Here is a 24545-nt window from a genome sequence, read left to right as displayed (position 1 = left end):
ACAACATCTCACTCCAATGTCTCACTCCAACGTCTCACTCCAACATCTCACTCCAACGTCTCACTCCAACATCTCACTCCAACATCTCACTCCAACGTCTCACTCCAACATCTCACTCCAACGTCTCACTCCAATGTCTCACTCCAACGCCTCACTCCAACGTCTCACTCCAACGTCTCACTCCAACGTCTCACTCCAATGTCTCACTCCACATTCTCACTCCAATGTCTCACTCCAATGTCTCACTCCAACGTCTCACTCCAATGTCTCACTCCAATGCCTCACTCCAACGTATCACTTCAATGTCTCACTCTACATTCTCACTCCAATGTCTCACTCTACATTCTCACTCCAATATCTCACTCCAACGTCTCACTCCAATGCCTCACTCCACATTCTCACTCCAATGTCTCACTCCACCGTCTCACTCCAATGTCTCACTCCACCATCTCACTCCAATATCTCACTCCAATATCTCACTCCAACATTTCACTCCAATGTCTCACTCCAATGCCTCACTCCACATTCTCACTCCAACGTCTCACTCCAATGTCTCACTACAACATCTCACTCCAATGTCTCACTCCCACATTTCACTCCAACATCTCACTCCACATTCTCACTGAAACATCTCACTCCAACGTCTCACTCCAATGTCTCACTCCAACATCTCATTCCACATTCTCACTCCAACGTCTCACTCCAATGTCTCACTCCAACGTCTCACTCCAGTGTCTCACTCCAACATCTCACTCCAATGTCTCACTCCAACATCTCACTTCAATGTCTCACTCCAACGTCTCACTCCAACGTCTCACTCCAACGTCTCACTCCAACATCTTACTCCAACATCTCACTTCAACATCTCACTTCAACATCTCACTCCAATGTCTCACTCCAATGTCTCACTCCAATGTCTCACTCCAACATCTCACTCCAATGTCTCACTCCAATGTCTCACTCCAACATCTCACTCCAATGTCTCACTCCAACATTTCACTCCAACGTCTCACTCCAATGTCTCACTCCAACATCTCACTCCAACATCTCACTCCAATTTCTCACTCCAACATCTCACTTCAATGTCTCACTTCAATGTCTCACTCCAATGTCTCACTCCAACATCTCACTTCAACATCTCACTCCAATGTCTCACTTCAATGTCTCACTCCAATGTCTCACTCCAACATCTCACTTCAACATCTCACTCCAATGTCTCACTCCAATGTCTCACTCCAAAATCTCACTCCAATGTCTCACTCCAACATCTCATTCCACATTCTCACTCCAACGTCTCACTCCAACATCTCATTCCACATTCTCACTCCAACATCTCACTTCAACATCTCACTCCAATGTCTCACTCCAAAATCTCACTCCAATGTCTCACTCCAACATCTCACTCCAACATCTCATTCCACATTCTCACTCCAACGTCTCACTCCAATGTCTCACTCCAACATTTCACTCCAATGTCTCACTCCAACATCTCACTCCAACATCTCACTCCAACATCTCACTCCAATGTCTCACTTCAATGTCTCACTCCAACGTCTCACTCCAATGTCTCACTCCAACGTCTCACTCCAATGTCTCACTCCAACATCTCACTCCAACATCTCACTTCAACATCTCACTTCAACATCTCACTCCAACGTCTCACTCCACATTCTCACTCCAATGTCTCACTCCAACGTCTCACTCCAATGTCTCACTCCACATTCTCACTCCAACGTCTCACTCCAACATCTCACTCCAACATCTCACTCCACATTCTCACTCCAACATCTCACTCCACATTCTCACTCCAATGTCTCACTCTAGTCTCACTCCACAGTCTCACTCCAAAGCATCACTCCAGTCTCACTCCAACATCTCACTCCACAATCTTACTCCAACGTCTCACTCCACAGTATCCCTAAGTGGGGTCCATTGTGGGGTGACTGGGGGGAATGTGGGGGTGCTGCCTGAACATGTTCATGACACAATGTGTGAACAGGATACGGAGAGGAAGAGCAGCGAGCAGCCAGAGAGATCCCCCCTCCACCAACTATCATCTGTGTTGGATGAGCACCAATGGAGCAGAGAGCTAAAGCAAAAAAAACACACTGGTAGAGAAGCAAATAGTTACAGAGAGGACATCCTGGTAAACATCTCATTTGTATGCATGAGCTCTGTGCAGTGGTATAAAATGCATGTAAGAAAGAAAGTCTACAAAAGAGACATGTTTTGCAAATCAGCATATTTTTTTCACTGCGGGTTACTTTTACTGAACCTGACATCTTTATTATTCATCCTTTTATTTCATTCGGTCTCAAAGGGATCATCATCTGTCCCAATTCCTCTGGCCTGGACTCCACTGACTCGGATTGTTTGTTTTGTTACACTAATAATGTAAACTCCAAAAGTGTTCTTTTTACACCGATATGAAACATGGAAAAGCAACAAATCCTCAATTTCTAGAGGCTGGAACCAGCAAATGATTGACATATTTGCTTGGTAAACGGTTAATTTAACATCTGGTGGTGAAACAATGGACTCACCCAGAAACCAAAGATTATCCATCACATTTCTCACCATGTTTTCTCCCTCTGACTGACTTATTTTGTGATTTTGCAGCCGTTTAGATTTTTTTGATAATACGTCTTGAGGTTCATATTGTATTTGTGGTATACACTTAACCATGACATGACTGCAATGTCAACAGGATGCAATCAATGTTGCGCCTAAATAAACCTGGTTCTTTGTCAAGTTTTCCATTTGCCAGATGAAGATCCTTTCTCTTCCTGGAGCCCACAGTTGTTGTTCCAAATTCCAATATTGTGTTTAAAAGAGAAGTTGATATTTGGCGCTTGGAGCACTCCGCATGGCCAAAGCTCCCTGATGAGATGTGGCTCTGTGGAGTTATTTGAAACCCGTCTCATGAGAGAACACTAAGCTGTACTTATTACGCTGAGGTTAATGTCTGAGACAATCGTGGGTCAGAGCAGCAAGGTCGGTGCCGTGATTGCGTTATTCTGCTTAAAAGCAGAGCTGATGGGTCAGTGGTGAGGTATCGCTTCTGGCATGACATGACATCACAAGGCTTCCTTTTCCTTGATAAGAGTCATTGAACTTAAATCTTGCGGGAGGAGCTCCTTTGTAAAAAAAGTGGAGTGAAATGAACGGATGTGGAGCTCTTTGTTCTGTTGAGCCGCAGGGTAGTCAAACTAAATTAACAAGAAAATACAATCAAGACAAGACGACACTGGGAAATAATCCATAAATGAAAGAAATTAATAGGCTGATGGTGTAAAAAATAGGAAGGTAGTGAAATAAGTAGTTTCATTAGAATGAAGCCCATAATTAAACCTGCAGCTTCGACAAATCAAGCTTTTATAAACATAATTAATCTACTCACCAAGAATATCCTTGTACACTTAAAACACTATAACATACTAATTTTGCAAAGCTCTACCAAATGCATTTGTCTGCGCTTGTGGCATTGATTAATATATACTGCCATCTTCTGTTTGGTTTAGGCACAACATGCGCCAAGAGAAAGCTCTAACGGGAAGCTGTCTAACAAAATATCAGTTCTGTTAGCTAACTAACTTGGTTTTAAGAAAAACACAAAATGAAAGAAATGTGCGATGGATTCTATTGGGTTCAGGTTTATTAATAATCCTCAATAATAATAATAAAAAACACTTATTTTTAAACATGTCTTACTATATTTATTCTACTAAACAATATTTATTTTTTGTAAGTGTAAAAATATCTTAAACACACAATAAAAAGCCTTCATCCATTATTAAGATAAATTAACGTTTCAATTTGGCAGGTCATAAAATAGAGGCTGACAATTCTTTTTGTAACACTTTCTGCCCTTGTGTCATTGCAGTGGTAGAAAAATGACTCATGTTAAGATATAAACCACATAAAAAGTGCAATCTATCTACTATATTAACCATGAATTCAGCAACAATAACGTGTTTAAAGTGGAGGAACTGAGATGATGAGAAGTGGGATGGGGAAACTCAAAGTAACATTAGTGAAAAACATATTATTCTTTTTTAGCAAAGAGCATGAGTTGATAAATAACTCGGCAAGCTACGTTGTCTGTTCACAAACTCATGCAATGTTACAGAAATGAAAATACAGCTTCAAGAGTGATGACAGATTCACTCTAAGGGATCAAATTTCTCAGATTCAGACCAAAATAGTGCTTACGAGGCGCTGTGGCAGGCACATTTTGTACATCATAAACAATAGTCAGGAAACGTAGAACAATAGGACTCTTAAAACAAGAGCATGTAGGTGACAGCGTTCTCATATGAAACACTGAAAAAGCACTGAAGTGCCATAATACCATACCAGTCATATATACAGTTATAAAAAAAAAATGATGACATGAAAATTTGAAAAAGAAAATACCCACTCAACACGTACACACACTTACTTCATGCAAAACTAATCATCTTGGAAAGCTACTGGTTACCAGTCAGACACACCCGAGAGGAGGACAGAGATGCTAACAGATGACAGATGGAGGGAGGAAGGAAGGAGGAGGTGGTGGTGGTGGGTGTAAATGGAGGTTAATATCAGGGCTTCTGGGTACAAGGAGCTGATGACAGAAGCCAAAACCTCCACCACAGCAGCCCTGCCCCGGCTCAGCCCTGGGCCTCTCCTCCACCCTCTGCACCAAAAATACCAGCTGCACAATCACAAAGTGGGATTAATCCTTTGAGAACGTCCACCACCACCATGCACCCACCCGCCCACACCCTCCGTCTCCCTCTCATCTCCATGCCCCAGAGGCAGAAGGTGCTCCGGCTCTCAGCTCACCAAATGTCACTAAAGTGCTCTCTCTACTAACTATGTGAAGCGATTCATTGAGGTCAGTCAAGGAAAACAAAAACAACTCAGAAATGAACATTTGCAGCGTATTAAACTGAACAATTCGCAGGTTTCCACCAAAACATATAACCAACATCACAAATGTCTCCTCAAAAAAAACACAAAATGATAAGACAAGAATGGTAACTTGTGGACACATGTCCAACAAGTGTGTCAAAACTCGATAGGGATGTGTGTGTGTGTGTGTGTACGTGTGTTATGTATGACATATGAGGTGTGAGAATTTTGCACAGCTGTCAAGGAAGGAGAAGCTGAAATGGTGGAGACAGCTGTCTTAATTTGTGTGTGTGTTCATGAGAATGTGAGAGTGTGAGACTTGGGGAGAGAGAGAGAGAAAGAGAGAGAGAGAGAGAGAGAGAAGGGGAAAAAGTCCATCCATCTGTGTGTGGTGTGAAGCTCGCTCTGTCTTCAGCTCAGTACTTCGGTACTTTGGTGTAATATTCCTGGACGACACTCTTGCAGAGACACATGGAGAGGATCATCCCGAGGAGCTGGAGGAAACAAATGTGTCAACTTAGTTATCAGTTGAAATTGACCAGTGGAGCACTCACTCAAACATAAAGCAAAATAATTAAAAACACAGAGCAGCAAGGTTTTCATCTAATCAAAATTTTAACCAAACTTTAAGAAAATCCGCTCCGAAAATGTTAATTAATATGGGTTTCCATCCACTATCGTTATACAAGTATTAGGAGATAAACAGTAGGTGGAGCTACATCTCCAGACAAGCGCTATTAATTCCGAGCAAGAGGAGAGGGCAGTTGAACATTAAACGATGGAAGACAATGTAGAAAACATAATGTAAATGTGGAATTTATGTTTGTTTTGTGTATAAACTTGAGGAAGGTTACAGTCTCCTCATCGCTCCACACAGATCTGAGGTTTTCGTCTGCGAAACGTTAAATCTTCAGTGCAGAGGAAGCTTCATGACATTGCACTCCTTTTAAATCTGTCCAACAGCACCTCTGTAGATGACTAATTAACACGTTATTATCCCTTTTATGTATTCATAAGGGTGAGCAACATATCTCATATACTCAATGTATTGCTGCTTGTTTTACACAAGATGTAGTAATACATGTATACTTGTTGAGTTTGGAAACACTAATGTAAAAATGCCTCCACTTCGAAAAAGTGAAGTGAAGTTTTAGATTTAGTCTAATTCTTTTACGATGGAGTGCGTCAGGGAGGGATTGTGGCAAGATGAATGATAACAATGACCAGACCGTTTCAATACATGGTGCATATGACACGTGAGTAAGGAACTCATTATTCTAGGTTAGTCTGGGGGAGAGATAGATGGATACCTCTATGACTGCCACACTGCCACAGATTCCCAGAATAACTCCATAGTTGTCCTGGAGCCATTTCTCCACACTGGTAACACAGCCCTACAGCAGAGAACGAGTGAACGAGAGAGACAGACAGAGAGAGAGAACGAGGTTAAAAAAAAGAAGGGGGGTTGCAGGCCAAAAAAGTGTGGAGGAGAGAGGAATGGCTACGTGATCTGAACCGGACATGAACAGAGCCTTTACAAAGCACAACTGTTGTCTTTGGACTGAGTCAGTGAGCGGAAGAATAACACAGCTTAGCTGAGAGAGAGAGAGAGAGAGAGAGAGAGAGAGAGAGAGAGAGAGAGAGAGAGAGAGAGAGAGAGAGAGAGAGAGAGAGAGAGAGAGAGAGAGAGAGAGAGAGAGAGAGAGAGAGAGAGAGAGAGAGAGAGAGAGAGTAATGTATCTGAGAACACGCAGACCAAACAACAGAACAGTGGAGGTTTCCCGGTGTTTGATCAAATCACACAGCACAAACAACACGCCTCAGCTGTTGGTGTTCACTCTGCTGATTAGGTGCGACCACCATGAGTTACAGAACACCAGTGAAACCGACTTCAGTAATGAGTGAAGGTGTAAGGTCTGTCCGAACAATGCTGGGCGGCGTGCTGTAGCACTATAGTCACCCAGCTGAAATAACACTGACCAGGGTTTAGACTACTGTTAGCATTCACCAATGTTTCCATGTATGTATATCTCAGTCACACTGGGGAACAAACACGAGTTAGATTAGGACGCAATCATGCCGATTACATGGGAAAACATTAAAATACATTCAAATGAATGTTATATTCACCATTGAGGCATCAATGAATATTATACATATGATATTATATACATGAATATGTAAATTGTGTTTTAAAGCAAATACAGCTGAACTAAGTGAAATGCAACATGTATGTGTAGTGACTGAGTAAAAAACATGCATTATTAGAATTATTGGCCGGAGTCGCAGCTGCTCGAAACAGAAGTTTCACACGGTGCCCGAGTGAGTGAGTGAGTGAGTGAGTGACTACAAAAACAATGAACAAGGGGGCACAGTTGGAAAGATTTTACAATTAATCACAGAATTGTGCTCGATAACAAAAACCTTTGTTTAGTCAAGTTTTCCGGACCAGCGTTGATACATTGAAAATTGGACATACAACTGTTGGGTTTTCCTTAGTAAATTAAAAATGTCTAAATAATTTCCAACCTTATATGCAATTAACACTGTTGCAGATGTGAGCGCCATGTACCGTTTCATAGACGGGTGTTTCTGTGGACAGTTGCTCACACAGGCCCACGTCCCTGATGTCCGTGCCAGGCAAGGATGCATTGCGACAGGAGCATGAGTAGAGGATCTGGGAGCTGTTCTTGATCAAAATGTTCTCAGACCAGTTGCCTGGACCAGTCCATCCACAGCACTCCATCTGGTGGCATGAAAGAAAGGGGAAGATACGAGTGAAATGATGAGGACATAGAGCAGAAGGATTGAAAAGGAAATGAATGTTCAAATAAATAAGATGAAGGAAAAACTAGCAAATGCATTGGTTCAGTGAATGAGCATTTATTTTGTGGTGTTTGAGACCAATTTGTTCTTGGCTGCTGTTTTCACAAAGATCAGGGGAAAAGAGGCTTGGCAGGAAAGAGAGAGGGAGGGAGGAAGGAGATAGTGAAGAAAATGCATAAACATTATCAGAGCATGGAACCCTCTGACTTCAGCTTGATTCAAACCTGTTTTTTATTTGCAATGCGCAGATTAGTGGAATGACTCATTTCATCCAAAGTACAAAAAAAGAAAAGACGAAAACATTACTAATTTTTCCGTGAAGTGTTTGATTGTGAAAATTGTTTCAGTTTCATGTGCCCAGATCTTGAGTTATCCTTTGAAACCTCTGCTGCTGCCGGCCCAAAACAATACAAGTGGATGGAATTTGGTTGGTTCACCTCAAAGCTTTGAAACTCACAAATCAGACTGTAGAAAAATAATTGTTGTAATGTAATTAAAACTGTTCACTGTGAGGTCTGTCGGTTCTCCAAAGTGAAAATGCGAATTTTTGCGCAAGTAGATTCCATGCAAAGTCAATGCACAGACGCGAATGGATGCGAATAAAGCAAATTTTCTCCCAGGGCGGCGCGAATGACGCGAAGATTCGCCCGACGCCGAGTTGCAAAAGCCAATCAGCGTTGAGCTGCTCCGCCCGTCGTCAGTGACGTCGTGCCGTTGGTGAATCTAACTGGCTGCTGCTACTCTAGTAGCGCTGGAAGCGGCAGGTATTCAGACGTAGTCGGTGAAACTCCCCGAGCTGTGTGGGCCTACGGGTGATGTTATGAACCCAAACACGAGGGCGTTTGATGTTCCGACGTTTGTGGGATTTCCACAACAAGTATAAAGCAGAGTATTCGCAACGCTTTTGGTGTGAACGCAACATTAGAGTTCAATTCACACAGGAAACACCGCTTCTCTAAATATATTCACTCGTACTGTGAGACACGTAAACATCTGTTAATCCGACCTGCTGCTGTTCAAGGATCTATGTAGCATATTATATTCTTATGACGATATCAACATGCTGTCATGGCTGTTGTTTTTTTTCAAACTAAAGGAGCATCAGTGGTACCAGCCATTTAAACTGATACTTTATTACAACAGACTTGTTTGGTGCATTTAGTTTATTCTTACATGCCAGGTTGAGGAGTTAACTCACCGTCTTCTGAATGTAGTCCCAGGTGTGCTCTGTGGTCCTATTCTGGCCAGTGTAGTTGATTATCATGCCCTTCATGATGTTGGACATTTCATACTTTAACTGGAGATGAGATAAGAAAACATGGTCAAGAAGATTTATGCTTCACATCAATATGACATAAAGAAAGAAGAAAAGAAAACAAACACACCCAAGCTAAATCTTTCTAAAATGTACTGGTAACATCTGAACCTAATGTTTCTTTGGGTAACACCTAGGGTGGCATTGCTCTGTGAAGTCCCATGCTGGGCTGGAACATCTTCGCAAATGGTAGAGGAGCACAACTCTGTGTTTATGTGTGTAGGACCACAGAGCGTAGCCAGCGATGCATCTTCAGAGCTCTACAGGAGACGAGTGAAGGCCTCTCCCTATTCTGGGAAATGGCACCACCCTGCTTTGTGGTAAGCCATAAACACAGGGAGCGCCTCTAAAGGCTGCAGACACACACGTGCCCTCGGAGATACACACAGACATGTTGGAGGGAGAACAGCTGAAAGAGCTACACAGCCTTCGCCTGAGGAGTCCTACAGGTGGGATATTATCAGAGGAAAGACCTTATGTCCTGTGAAGGAAGGGCCGAGTTCAGAGCATAAAACCGGTCAGAGAGGTCTGTGTGTTCAAACAAAACACTCCCTTCATGTGCACAGAGAAGACACGCTGGTTTAGGTTCTGTTATTGAGGCTTGTACGTCCGGCTGTAATGTTTGTTTTCTGGCTTCATATTTGGCGGCTATTGTATCTGGTCTGGTTTTAGGTGCATGATTTGTAGTTTTCCTCTCAACGTATTAGCTAGACAGTATCTGGAGCAACAGGAACTTACCTTGAAGTGTGTGTTTGTGTATTGTGTGTCAGTGTGTGTATTTTAGATTTCGTGCAGAATCAGACTCGGTGGCACCGATTAATTAAGCATTAAGAATAACTGTATAGACATAGAAAAATAATCTTCTCTGTGATAGTCTTGTTTACTTCTGTAGGTCTTATTATTATTATTTATTCGTAATAAATTGATTGTTTCAAAACTTCACACTTTCAACTAAAATGTTCCTTTTCACGAGTATTATTGACGTACGTTTTCTCTCTGGGCTTATTTATCTATCTGTCTATCAAAGGCTGTAAACATTTTTCCAACTCGGAGCAATGACGGAAACATATTTAATCAACCTTGTCTATTTGGTGATCTTGCCTGTAGAGGGCATTGTTTCATCAAATACTTCAGTAGTAAGTGGCTTATATGAGGTGGTGTTAGACATACCAATTACAGCATCAACATAGGACAGCAGCTTTAGCAACAATACACACCATGAGTTTGTTTACCTTCTCCCTCGAACACAAACAACTAAAATACCCAGAGGGAAAACCAAGAATGGTGACAATGGAAACATTCATTTTGAGAGCCTGCTGGCTACAGCCTCTACAGTTGTCACACATGTCCTCCACTTCACCTGCTTCATTTCACTTTCCACGTCACATGTGTCACAAACTGACACCACGTCACCGTCCATTCGTTGAGGTACCCCCATGCAAGGGGGTCCCTAACAGCTTAAGCAAAGACCTAAATGCAGCCAGCTATACAAGCAGAAAGCACTAATACCCAGTTATACCAGTGGGAGGAAGATTGGTGGTTGTTAAAGGGCAAAATAAGATCAAATGATGAGGAGAAAGACAACAAATACTGTAAAGACAGGAGGGAACAGTGACATTGAGAAATTAAAGTAAGGGGGAATAAAGTACATTCGAGAGCGAGTGTCTTACCCGATCTCTTTGGAAGTAGATGAGAACTCCAGCAGTAACCTGGGCGATGAGGATGAGTAGGAGGCAGGTGAAGTACTGTGGGGGATAACGGGAAATGTCAGTAAAACATTTATGATCAAAAGTTTTAAAACACTGTCAATACTGCAGGAAATCAATAATCTCCTTTTACAAATTATGGAAAATGTTATTAAAAAACACACACCTTGAGTGGCTATAATATAAGCTAAAGAGACATTTTCCTCAGGAGGTGTTAGAGAACAAAAACAGAGCTAAAAGGTGACTGAATATTGGAGTTTCATTCATCAGGTGGCCTGAAATTCCAAATAAATGATAATGTTGAAAAGTAACTACTGAATGTTGCACATCTAAAAAAACGCTTTTGGTGTGAATGCAGAATTAGTATTATCTTATTTAGAGACTCAAAATTAGCGAGATGACAGGCAATGAGGGGACAAAGAGAGAGAAAAAGAGAGAGAGAGAGAAAAAGAAAAAGAACGTTTTAAAACCACAGTGCCGGGCCAGACTCTAACGGGGATGTTGTTGGTCAGCACATTGAACATTAAAGAATTTTTCAATTGAGGATTAAAACCTTCTTTTATGAAACAGAACATTTAGTTGTTACCTGTGTAGGTCAGATGTAAGTTCTTACATAAGTTTCACATGCACATTTAATGTTAAACTGCCATGGTTAGAGGGACTGCCTCTGAGAAAACGAGCCCAAGCTGTAGCTCGTTAGCACTGGTGCTAAAAGGGAATATCTTTCCTCACCAGACCCAGCAGACAACGGATTTCGTAGATCGCTCCAAGGCAGCCGAAGAAGCCCATGGCCATTGACAAGGACCCCACTCCGATGAGAATGTAGGAAGCCACTTTCACTGTGTCTGACGATTCTTCTGGAGAAACGGATGCAAACAGACAGAAAGTTACATTTACACAGATCCACTGGAACCTTTGTGGCTGCTACAAACTAAACACCTGCTACAATTCTTTCCATTGCAACAATTCGCTGTTAAATTCAGTTTTTACTCAACAGAGCAGAGTCGACAAAAAGACTGAATCGGTTAGCACACAAAATGCACTCGCCTGTTTTCTTTCCTTGATTGAATAACAGCAACAGGGCCCAGATCGCTGCTCTTGTTTTTCTACTTTAATCACAGCATGGAGCTCAGAGGAAGGCCTCGTTCACAAGCCAACAATTATTCACAATGCAAACACTCTACTTCTCTGAATTCAGAGCATTCTGGTGCTTTTCTCCCACAGATTATTTTAATAGGCCACCAGAGAGCGTCTGACCAATGTGTAGCGAGATTAATTGATTTTCCATCTTTGGTATGTAGAGAGGGAAAGCTCCAGGAGGAAGGGGGGGGGGGGACTAAAATGGAAGATTGGAAGGTGGGAGAAGAGATAAACTGGAGCCATCTGGCTGTGTGATATCTGGGCTGGAGGAGCTCCAGAGAGTCGGAGCTCGGTCTGCAGATGAAGCCAGAATCTGAGCTCTGTGAAATGGCTCCAACTCCGATGGTTTCCTGGGCCAAGCAAACTAGAAAGAGTTATCAGATAACTCACTCCCATCCATTTGGTGAAGAAGATGACACACACAGCAGCTCCTCCACCACTGTTCAATGAATATAATGCAATGTTGCTTTCTTGGCTTCCCTGAGCACATTAGCTGCTGATGCTTTATGCTGCAATCACCATACACAATATGCACTCGTGCATATAGAATATGAATTATCCCATGGACTGTAAAAACAAATTGTCTTTCCAAGTCAAACATCCAGGTCAGACTTGGGTTGCTTCACGATAATAGCACCACCTTACTTTGCAGACATGCTCAGTCTTTATATTCCATCACGTACACTTATTATCACAGGATGCAAGCCGTGTCATTCTTCCAAAGATAAATATGCAATCAGTAGGGCGGCAGCGCATTTTCCTTTTAATAACATTGCATTTATACAGTATGCATCTTAATCACTCTGCCAATAGGACAACCCCTTCTATATGTAATTAAGAACTAAAAAGATCTGTTGATTAATCAGTCAACAGCAACTTAATCAACACAGTTTTTGATAATTGAGTAATTAATGCCTCTAATTTTAAAAGAAAAAAAACAAACTATCTTTTAGTTCCAACCTCTCCTATGTGAGGATTTGCTGTTTTTATTTTGTATATCTACTGAATATCTTGTTTTGTACTGTTGGGTCGCACAAAAACAAGACATCCGAAGATGTCACCTTGGACTTAAACAATGTATCGACCAAAAGACAAATTAATAATCAGCAGATTTTTCAACAATGACAATAAATCCACAATTGCTAGTTGCAGGTCTAATGGACAAAAATACATATTGTAGATGGTGCAGTGTACGGTGACACCAAGTTATTTTTTGGGGGGCAGTAGGACATTATTACATGCACATAGATCGCTGACTCTACATGGGTTACCAGAGCAGTCGTGGTGGTTTAAGAATAATTGAAAGCTAAAAGTACATCAGTCAACATATGCAGACTGTTTATGTGGCTACAGTGTAGCATTTAAAGGGAGGCAGACTGTTGTATGTTCTATATCCAGCACTCTGTTGAAGCATGTTATTTCAATCTCACATACACCCACAAACGCACACGCACACGCACACGCACACGCACACGCACACGCACACGCACACACTGCTAAAGCAACCGATGTCTGCAGGTTCCTTAAAAAAACGGACTTGGACGACCTGAAGAATTTGGTCAAATGCATGTAAAGGTTTAAGTATAGGCCTCAATGACTGTCAAGAGATTTTGTGAGAACATGGAGATACACTGAACATGAGTGTTGCCAAAACAAAGCGTGCAAGAGACTGCTGCTGAGTATCTAAAAGATTGATATCTAGCCAGAGATAGAGTAGAGGAAGTAGAAACGCAACTTTCAGTGCTGGACTGGTGCTGCATAATACATGGTCATGGGTTGTTCTGCCAGACACTTTGATTTCTTTGACAGTTATTAGCCTCCATGTGGAGCAGAACAATTTCACTCTAGCACATCACATTTACATAATAGAGATTTAGTCAGTGGACATTCACAATATTTTTTTCATGTAGATCATAAGCCAGTTTTCTATGGTTATTAAAAGTGGGAACTATAATTGAAAGATGAAAAGAGAGATTCTGTGTGTAGTTTCCCTGCAGCCCGGTGATTAAATGAACACTTGTTCCAGTAAAAACATACACCCTGGAGTTAGAGGAAACGTCATGCAACACTAATGCAACCTCAAAGCTACTCTTTCCATGACCACATCTAAAGTTTTAATTGAAGCCGTTTTGTCATATTTTTGACATATTATGGCAATACATCTAATCTTTGGATTGACTTTTTCCTCCAACATCATGTAGAATCAGTAGCCAATAATGAAACATATTCAAGCTGCCCTTTGTTGTCATTTCTACGTTTTTAAAAACTAACTAACTAATGTTTCCAGTCAGACCCTCTGTCAGGTGTGTAAAAGTTGCAGAGCAACAGAGACTGTACTTTATATACCGTCCTGCTGTGAAGCTAGCATCTGTGTTCTGTGTTGCCTTCACATATACTTTTCTGCAGTCAGCATGTGTTTGCCTGGCTGTTCTGTCGTGTGCTTATGGCACGTTTCCATGTAGGTCTCTGCAACATATTCTAAAATCGTTACTCGGGCGGATTCCATGGAACTGTCCATTTAAAGGGGCAGAACTGTGATGCCCTTCAAGACAGCTGCAGACAGGATGGGAGACTGCTTGGTCTTGTATGTCTCTGTAAACATGACCAGTGCCAAACATTCAGCTTGTATAGAGATGAAGAAAATCTTGGTTCACTTTATGTACGGATTAAAAATTTTAAACAGAAGTAGATCATCTTTGTGCCTAATTTTCAAAAGCTTAAGCGGCCCAAAAAAAAAAAATCATTTTCCAACTAAGTTCTCTTTTTTATGTTCATGACTTTGGAAAGGTTTTGAATATTCTGTAGCATATTTCCAAACGGTGCTTTGGCTCACTCTCTGGCTCACATACCCTATTTCCAAGGCTGACTTTTCTTTAAACATAAGGCAAGCTGCGATTTGGCAAGTGCCAGCAAGATAAACTGAAGGCATCATGTACCTGAAGTAAACCATTAACAGCACTGTATTGATATAGAGGGGTGTACACCGAGGGAAGATGCCCTTTTAACGGTGGAATAGGGGTCCTGAAACTAAAACATTCCCAAAGTTCCCCTCCCTAAAGCCATAGGGACATCTGCAGAGGCCTCTATTAATATAACTCATAAAGAATGGAAACTGAAAACACAGAGATCCTGTTTATGGTCAGGCAATGGTACAACTTCTGAGGGGAACACATAGAGTCAATAAACAGAGTTGCCTGCAGCTTGGGGTTTCTTTTCCTCTACAGAGTGGGAAGAGATTTCCAGTGAGGTTAAAAATCCTTTAGTTAGGATTTGAAGTTGACCCCTCCTGGGTACATGGAACCAAAATACATGCAGCAAAGAAGGTCATCAAGCCCCACATAGGAAGGGATGTCCTCAGGGTATCAGTGAAGCAAAATCCCTGCTGTCTCAGGAGGAACAGCTGGATTATCATAACAATAGGCCTGGGGTTGGCAGGGATGATGGATACTGTACTGCCTTTATATTATGTCCGTCTCACTGGAGATAAGCAAACTCAGCTCAATAATAACCTTGGAGTGATACGTCCAGAAGTGACCCGAAGAGCTGAAAAATGAGCCAGAGGAAGACAAAAGTCTGTCTGACAGAAGGTCAGTTCTGGCTGGTCTTCGTCATAACTTCAGTCTTTTCACAACTCATTAGTCAAAGCAGCACAGACCTAAATATAGAATTATCCAGCTATGCTCGGTCCTCAGAGATTGGCCTTTCTCATCATAGTTATGGACTGTGAACAGAAGCTAACAAAAAGTTATGGCTGCAACTTAATATTCTCACCATTGATGTTTATGAAATGTTAGAACATTGTACCATAATATCAAGTCTAATATCTGTCATGTAGCTAGTAATGTTGTCCTGTATCTAACCAATCTCTTAGTTCTGTTAGAGTGGCCCAGTGCACATGCCACATCCGAGGCTAACACTCATCATCAGACTCACTGTAGCTTTGCACACTGCGTCAAATGCACATCTCCCATAGGAAAGGGCTATCACAGTGTCATTAAAGTTCCAAGACATATTAAGCTGCCAGATAATAAATTGTAACAATTATTGTCTTATAGACTGATGTTGGGAGAAAACCTCAACGCTGCTCTCGGCAATGCTCTACCAGGATGAACACACTGAAATCATTTATAACCAGATTTATGGCAACTAAGAGTTTCCATCCGTGGTTCCTTGTTCTTTTCCGCTGGAACTGGGTTTCATTATGCTTTCTCTAGGGTCTCCACAGCAGATTGACTAAGTTAGACAAATTGTTGTCTATGACAAAGAAGATAACTTTGCTTCTTAGGAGAATGCCATTCAGAGGCTTGGTTTCTTTTTCACTATGCAGTGTCTACAAATAGCTCTGTGACAACGTCTGTGGAGGTGGAACATTCTAGCTTCTCTGCTATCTGGGGAGCTGAGAGAGCTGGCAAGTTCAAAGAACAACTCTGGAGACTGTGGGGGAAATGAACCTGCTATTTACTGACATATGATTAACCAACTTGACATGCCTTGGTATTTGTGAGACTGTCACCTCCCCTGACTAACCTACACCCCACAGATGTGTCTATCAGTGTCAGTCTACAGGGAAGCAGAAGGACTCGCAGAGGAAGTCATAAAGTTTCATTTGTGAGTAATGATTTTGGTTTGTTTGCGGAAATAACTTTGTTCCTTGGGAGTCCTTTGGGATAAATTCATCAGAGCAGCCCAGAAGTTTTAGGATTTTACAAGCACACTCTCCATTTCCAAGTATACTGCGTTCAGACCAGCTGAACTGACATTGGTCAAAAGGGCAGAGTGCTTACTGATATAAGGGTTATCACGAAGCTTAAGGACGTGGCAGCAGGACTATGTGCGAGTGTTACAACACTTACGTAGAACTGCAATGAAGCTCTGGTTATCGAAGAGGACCCACAGGCCAAAGCCCATGATCAACGCTCCGGAGATCTGTGGAGAGGAAAGAGAAAAGAATCAGGCACCACATCTCATATGAGAATAAAACACAGAATCTGTGTGTCTTAAAGTGAGTGCCATAATTATGCTTCCTCAGGTCGGTCACATCTGGAATTCATCAGAACCTAACTCTTCACTCTGTCTGCTTGTCTCCTCCTCTCACAGCAATGTGCCGAGAGAAAGCGGATGTGGAGAGGATCAAGAGACCCACTCTGCTTTTCTCACATTTAACAGCCAGCCAGCCACACATCTACCAATCATACTCACCCATATCAGAACTGCAAACTCATTAGTGTGAAGTAAGGCTAAAGAGGTCTAGACAAGCAGAAAAGAGACAAATCCTCACCTAAAGACAAGAACATGTTGTCACTAGTGACTGAAAGACTCAGAATATTATAGTTAGAAGTTTCACCCTACATACGGAATATGAGGAAATTAACTTCTATGAAATGTTTTATGTAAGAGGGCCTTTGTTTAGAAGTTGCGGGACACTGAAGTGTAGGAAATTTCCATAGATTACCCTACCCCCCTACACACACACACACACAGACACAACCCCACAACAGTCATTAGAGCCCTGGTTAAGAGCTGTTCATGTAAAAAAGGTACTGTTGAGCTCCCTGGCAGCCATCATTAGCCCACCACTTCCTGGCTTCCCCTCGCCTGCACTAGTCCATCCACATGGACAAACACACACACGCTTCCTATTAGACACCAGTCGAGTGTTCACATCAAAGGTAGGTTTACAGCCACAGTTTGATTGGAAAGGCCTGGACATCCTTGCAGAGTCAGTTTTAGGAGTCTGGAGTTTTATCAACCTCTGGACTTTATGTTGTGGCCGGTGAGCAAGAGGAGGAAACGAACAGAAACCATCTGCTGTTTTTTTTAGACCTGGCTGTGCTGAGGTACTCTATAAAGTCTCTCGCTCCAGGCAGAGTTTCAGCTGACTGTCCACTGTATCTCCACTAAACGTTGGTGATATTTGAATAAGGAGGGTTATGCAAATGAAAAGGTCCTGCTTAAAGGCATCAGACAGCACCAAATGCATCACGAGTGTCTGATTCAGCCGTAGGAGCGTAGCACACCTTTCTGTTTAGGTAAACAAAGCTGCAGACAAAGTGGAAGTCATGTGACATATCCGACAGTGCACGCTAGGCATCTGCAGTTGTTGAAGCAATGCCACCGAGCAGTGATGAAGAAATGTGATTACTTACAAAGAAGAGGAGGTTGAAGAGAAATAGAAAGTACTTGGTGACTGTGATGCATCCTTTCCCCATGGCTGCGCTTCTAGAAGACAGAAATAAAAATAAAGTTAAACATCAGAAGGAAATGTTGCGTTCCAGTATGAGATTTTAAAAAACAAAAAACAGACACAAGACGGAAGAAAATATCAAATAAAAAATGAAGACAGCTAGCCTTGCCACAAAGCAAGGACTCGTGAGCTCCTGGTTAAACACAGTTTTAATGTTCAAAACAACAACATTGGGTCTAATTAATTTTCAACAGTGATGTTTCAGCTCAGCTATTTTCTATAAGACAAACGTTTTCTTTAAATATTTACGACAGTGTAGTATGCTTTTGAAAGCAAAAATGTGTTCAAGAATATAGTTTAATTATTGACAAAAAAGAAGAACCACTTTGTTGAGGAAAGACCACCACAGCATTGTGGTTAGACATGCTACTGTCATTTCAAGCAAAGAGGAACCAGACCAATCCACGACTGTGTTCAATAGCGAACAGGCTTGATTAAACATTGTTTTACAGAACATTTTACGAACCACTTTGAGCCAACAACATCCAGCCATATTCAAGAGGTTTGGTGTCATTTAAGGATGTGTTATAATCAGTTTCTCTCGCTCAACAATATTTGTGTTTCATGTACACAACCTACACATATGACTGCTTTCAGTGACTTTTCAGCGAGTAACATTTTCCTATGAGGAAACACCTGTGGGCCAGGCAAGCCCCCCACATACGGCACAGTATCGGGACACTTTATGAAACTCTCTAGCAACACCATTCAGCCTGGGTTACATGAGTCGAAAGAAAATATATGTACCACAACCAGACCTTCTCCTTCACTGGGAGCACTGAAAATATAACCAGCCATTGTGGTTATTTGGGGAGTCTGAAAATATCCTACAGAGACAACTCCCCGTGTCTTGGATGACAAGCTGTTCTCTTCTCCTTCTCTCTTTTACATCAAAACAGTAGGTTCTTCCCAATGCCTGGGACTATAATAGTGTGTATTTAGTTATATTTCAAACAGTGTACTACTTTTGGAAGCAAAAACCCAGGACCTGATGTTTATTGTGCATTCTTTGTGAATCTAAAGGATATGGTACTTACAATCCTTTAAAAAGATCCTGTGTTTTGCACTCTTTTGTTTTTGATTGGTCCTAATTATTTCGCAATGGTGCGCTTCTAGTTTCGAGATTTGAAAATTAGGGAAGCACGAATTCGCCTTTTTCAGTGTGGATGAGACTAGGACCATTCTTTTATGTGTAAGGCAACATCAGGCTTGACTTAAACATTGTTTTTCCTAACTCTGTACAACAACAACATGTAACAAATAAATACATAGATATGAATTTATTTATAAAAATATTGGTTTCCTATACCATGTATCGGCACATCTCTACCAAAAACAAATGCAAAACAAGTTCTGGCTGGGTAAGTGGTTATTGCAATGTCTCATGATAAAAATAATCACTTTCTACAAAGACTGAAATGCTGTTTTACCTATTAAATTACTTTTGAGTTACATTGGAGCATATTAACTTTGCTGACATCTATCACTCACATAAGACTGTTAACATCCTTATTTATTTCTAGAACTACTGTCTTCATTTTATTTTTGCCTGCTGATTTAAGTGGCTGATTTAAGGTACTATTAAGAATTATTAATTGGAACACATTATTTGTCTGATCTAATCTTCAAGATTCCGGGGTAAGTAGGATAAATAAAACACATACAGTTCATAAAGTGTCACTAAGCTATACAATTTGAGGTGCTGGGAACCATCACAAAAGCACCAGTTATTTAGGGTAACTAAATAATGAATGTATATCTCTCTGAACCAGCACGCTTGGCTGGAAGACACAATCTGGATGGTAGGCCTGTCAAAAAAACCACAGATACTAGGCTATTAATGTTCTTGATAACCTTAATACCAACACAATTCATGTTTACAAAAGTGTACACAGCACAAAGCAGATACCCCTGCAAAGTAGATAATCCTTAAAGGAGATTGCTGGTCTTTATGTCTAGATGGTGAGCAGCAGTGCAGATTAAAAAAGGCTTAGTTATGACAACTGTTGTTTGTTGACTGAGCCCCGTCCATCTGAAAACAATTCCCAACAATGCTACTTATTGTATCTTTCAACAAAAAAATTAATTAAATAAGCTTCATGCTGAAGCAGCTGACTGAACATATTGAGGTTAGCAGCAAAGCCAAACCATAAATACACCCTTTTGCCGAACACACATGCAAGGCCACACATTAGCAGCAGATACTGTAAACTTTGGGGCAATTTTAAAGGTTTATTTTTGCTGAACCTGCCGAGACAAACCCAATCACACGGGACTCCCTGAAAGTGAATGACAAATCTGTTCCGAGGTGAAAATAAGGACTGGAAAGTGCAATGGAAATACTAAGCAGAGCCAAACGCCAATTCCAAGAAATAGTAACCTTATATAAACGGCTAGTATTCATTATGCTGCAGAAATCATCAACTACTCCCAAACAGTAGTCGATTAGTCAATTAATCACAGCAGATTGGATATCACATTTCTTTTTACCCAATAACAATGATCAATTCTTCTTTCTGCCTCTTCATGTCTGCTGCTTTAGGGCCACACATTGCACAGAGCATGACAACAACGACTAGCTACAGCTAAAGCCACAGATGAACCTTTCGTCTACAACAAGGCAAAGTGTCGACTGTTCTGTAAAACCCCCTAAAGCTCAAGCTTACGGTGCAAAAAACCTACACAGAAAAGAAATGACTCTCAAAGAACGCTGCAAATACAGCCATTTATTTCCCCCCATTGTATAGCCCACATTCCCCTCCAACTGGTTTGGTATAAGGTGTGATTATCATCAAACAGTGTTTGGTGTGCACTAAATTGAAATAAAGAGTTTAGAAAAATAAAAAGCAAATGCACAAGCATGGAATCCAGAGAAGATTATGAAGGCAGCATTAGGGACAGATGGCATCGACTGTGTCAGTAATGTACCCAGCACGGATCAACTCCAGGCCAAAAACAAACCAATGTGACAACCTCCATCTACCACCTCCTCTTACTATATTCATATTTGACACATTAACACATCTGAGGCCATCACGCTGTCACAGACTTGCAGGGTTTCGGCCTGGTATTAAGCCCAGGCTTAAAACCCTGCTTTAACATCTGCAACAACGTTGTTTGTCCCACTGTACAGACAGGATGTCGCTCATCATCTCTGCGGCATTTTAGTGACTAAACTGAAGTAAGAGGAAACGGCTTCTGCACGGATACATCTCTAGACACAGTTAGTAGCGTAAGTGCAGTTCTGTGCATAATATTGCAGCTTACGAGGGGGAGGACAGCTGGCAATTATATTTTTTATCAAAATATTGTTTTTGTGAAGGCTCTTATTCCTCAAAAATCTGTAATCTAGATTATGTTTCATTACTTGCGTCGCTTCAACAGTTGATGACTCTAAACAAATTATGTGGGAATCGATCGGGTCACTGTCATAACATAAAGAGGGTGAAATCCCTCACACGGAGTGGTAACATCCATTGTGAAGAGTGGAAACAATGAAGCTGTGAATAGAATAGAAAATGCACAACTGCTTCTTATCTGCTATTAATTACTGCTCAGCTTTTAATCACTTTGTGTATATGTACAAACAAGAATGACACCTACCACAGGCAAAACTATTTAACATTGCTTTCTTGGTATGATGATAATTTGATCGTATAAAAAGAGAATAAAAATGCTGACGTGGCTTGATGAAACTAACAGGTGGAATCTTTTGCCTGATTTCACAGCCAGCTTCAAATGTGATGGAAATACCACCTTATTAAAGCCACATTAAAAAACCAGAGGCTGCAGTGGAACCAGCAATATGAGGATTCATTAACCAGTGGCCTTGGGTTGCGGTGTCCTACACAGCATCAAACAACTCACCTCTGCTCTACTGTGGTTTTTAAATGTACCCCATACATCATGTGGGTATATGAGCTGCTAAAGACTTTGTAATTAAGTGTATTCTGCAGTTTATAAACGACACACACAGACGCCCAAAGCAAACTAATAACTTCGGCAACTGAAGAATGGATTAATCTGCATAAGAGCAGACAGTGACAGAGAAGGGGATATCATTTTACTAGCTCCTCTACAGTAGCTGTGCCCTCTCAGATATGAATTTATGCTTGTGAATATTGAAAAAAAAAAAAAAAAAAAAAAAAAAAAGCACACATAATGCAAGAGAAGTGTTGCAACTGGATGTTGCATCGCATGTGGTGGGTATACCGCTTACTCTGTGCTTCTCTTCAGTTTCACGAATGCCTCCATACAGCTTACAACATTTTCCTTGTCAAGCCCTCCAATACACACACACACAAATCCTAAAAAATTAACTTATTCCTTTCTGACAGATTTGATGTGAAAATAATAATAATAATAACATAACTATGCTGTCACAAAAGATACATAGATCATTGTACATATCATTGCTGAATAATCCAATAGAGATGGATAAAACAGCAATTTAAGCGGACACTATTTGGATATACACTTTATCAAAGTTGATGCCTCCAAAACACTTTGTAGGGAGGCTTACATTAAATACACGTCAGAGCGAGACCACTGTGCGCGTGGGGAGGACAGTTAATCGTGACGAGCTGAGGTCTCTACGTGGGTTAAAACACGCATGAAGTAAATTACAACACGGACGTTTTCACAGCTTCGCGGTGAGAGTAACGCGCGACCACTAGACACCTGCTGTGACGTCACGGTTTCCCTGAGATTCCTTAACGACCAACATCATGATGAACACCTCAATATAACTCACATTAATGCCACTCCCTCCGTCACTGACAAAAGTGTTAACACTTCTTCACGTTGCTCTCCGACGGTAAAACTCAACCGGTTCGGTTCGGTTCAGGTGGACGTTAAACGTGACGTGATGCCGCGTTCACGTAAACCGTAAACGCATCTTCTCACAGTTAGCGGTGCTAACAGCCGCCAACATGTCCAACGTAAACACAGCGTGTTGTTAGTGCAGGAGACACTTCGTCATGGAGGGCTTTGCGGGAGCGGGACTAAGTTTTCTCAAAGGAAAAAGTAAGTTACCTCTTTGTTATATTACGACTGCACACGCTACACGTAACGTGGAAAAAGGTCAACGCTCAAACTTACTTTGACTTCTTCTCCAAAAAGGTGGCACACGTCGGGTCGACCGTCTTCTGTCTGGCTTGCTGGGTGACTAAACCGTCTCTGGTGAGAAACAAGACTCGTGTGAGTGTGTGTGTGTGTGCGCGTGTGTTCGTGTGCGTGAAAGCGTTCACACCCCTCCCGTGCGGTTTCTTTAACCCTGTGCTGCCCTGCGCAGCCAGAAACGCGAACAGACGTTAAAAAGGCCACACATGCGCGTTCTCTAATAACTGATTAATTATATTATAAGTTATGGAAATAAGAATAATCTCATTCGTGGAAAGCAAGTTTAATTCTGAGATGGCCAACTTGACAGTATTTACATGTTCTGGTGCTTTATTAGTAATTATGTAGTACTTTTTTTTTTTAGCTATTTTAAAATGCAAATCACACCAGAAGAGGATGAACCAGTTTGACATATCCTGATAAACCATTGCTGAAACCCAACACAAATATTTTAAACAGCCTTTTAAATAATAACTTTATTTATATAGCGCCTTTAAAAACAAGGTTTACAAAGTGCTCTTACATAGAAGCAAGGCAAAACATAACGTAAACATGATCCATTGAAAACTACTCTTAATTACCATTTACTACCGTGCCTTAAGAAATAAACCAGGACTCAATATTTTAAGTGTAAAGTATGGGGAGAATGCATACACAGGGACACATGGGAGCTGTTTGACTATAAAACCCTCCCCCCCTCCCCACACACACACAAATACCCCTTTTCACCTTTTGCCCAAAGTAAAGAAGAGCGAGCACTGTGAAGGAGGTTAAGCAGGAATATGTGGACAGCTGCAGTTATTCATTCATTCACAGAGAAGATCTTTATTCAGACCTGAAGTGGATCCTGTTATGACAGGTTAGACCTTCAAAGTAAAAAAAATTAAAAAAAACTCTAAACAAAGAGTGAAATTACACAACAGCTCTCGAGTTTTCTTTGTTGAGACATGTTAGAACAAAGTTGTTGGCTGTGTTTTGGATGCTTTTTGTTGAAGGCTCTCTTACTGCAGATAGCAGGTATCCGGGTTGAGACAGCTAGACGCTGTCGGCTATGAAATTAGTGATTGTTCAGTATGTGTACCCATGCCCCTTTACATTAAAAAAGGTGTCATCCGTGCTGCTGGGCATCGGGATACAACACGTTAAATGAGTCATACTCAGCTCATCACAGAGAACATGAGTCGAGTTACACAGGATGGTTTTACTGAGTGGAAAGCTTTTCTGAACCTCAACAAGTGATAATTTCCAGCAGAAATCACCACATCCTTAATGATTTGAAGTTGTGGACTCCATTGTG

At 41.3% G+C, this 24545-nt stretch overlaps 1 protein-coding gene across 2 annotated transcripts; it reads right to left on the bottom strand.

The window, feature by feature from the left end:
• Nucleotides 1-3628: 3628 nt before the first annotated feature.
• Nucleotides 3629-23351, bottom strand: cd82b (CD82 molecule b). 2 transcript variants are annotated; one of them, XM_034535357.1, is made up of 9 exons: nt 23228-23351; nt 18030-18102; nt 16737-16809; nt 11476-11600; nt 10708-10782; nt 8921-9019; nt 7469-7642; nt 6207-6290; nt 3629-5390 (listed from the first exon to the last, which is right to left on the bottom strand). In XM_034535357.1, the coding sequence occupies exons 2-9, from the start codon at nt 18090-18092 to the stop codon at nt 5313-5315; spliced, it is 771 nt and encodes a 256-aa protein (XP_034391248.1). In that variant the 5' UTR covers nt 18093-18102; nt 23228-23351; the 3' UTR covers nt 3629-5312. The 2 variants fall into 2 exon arrangements, with proteins under 2 accessions (XP_034391248.1, XP_034391249.1); XM_034535358.1 differs by having other exon boundaries at nt 11476-11597.
• Nucleotides 23352-24545: the final 1194 nt, after the last annotated feature.

Source organism: Cyclopterus lumpus, chromosome 6 (assembly GCF_009769545.1).
Source record: "Cyclopterus lumpus isolate fCycLum1 chromosome 6, fCycLum1.pri, whole genome shotgun sequence".
Classification (NCBI taxonomy): Eukaryota; Metazoa; Chordata; class Actinopteri; order Perciformes; family Cyclopteridae; genus Cyclopterus; species Cyclopterus lumpus.
This window is presented reverse-complemented; position numbering and strand designations above follow the sequence as displayed.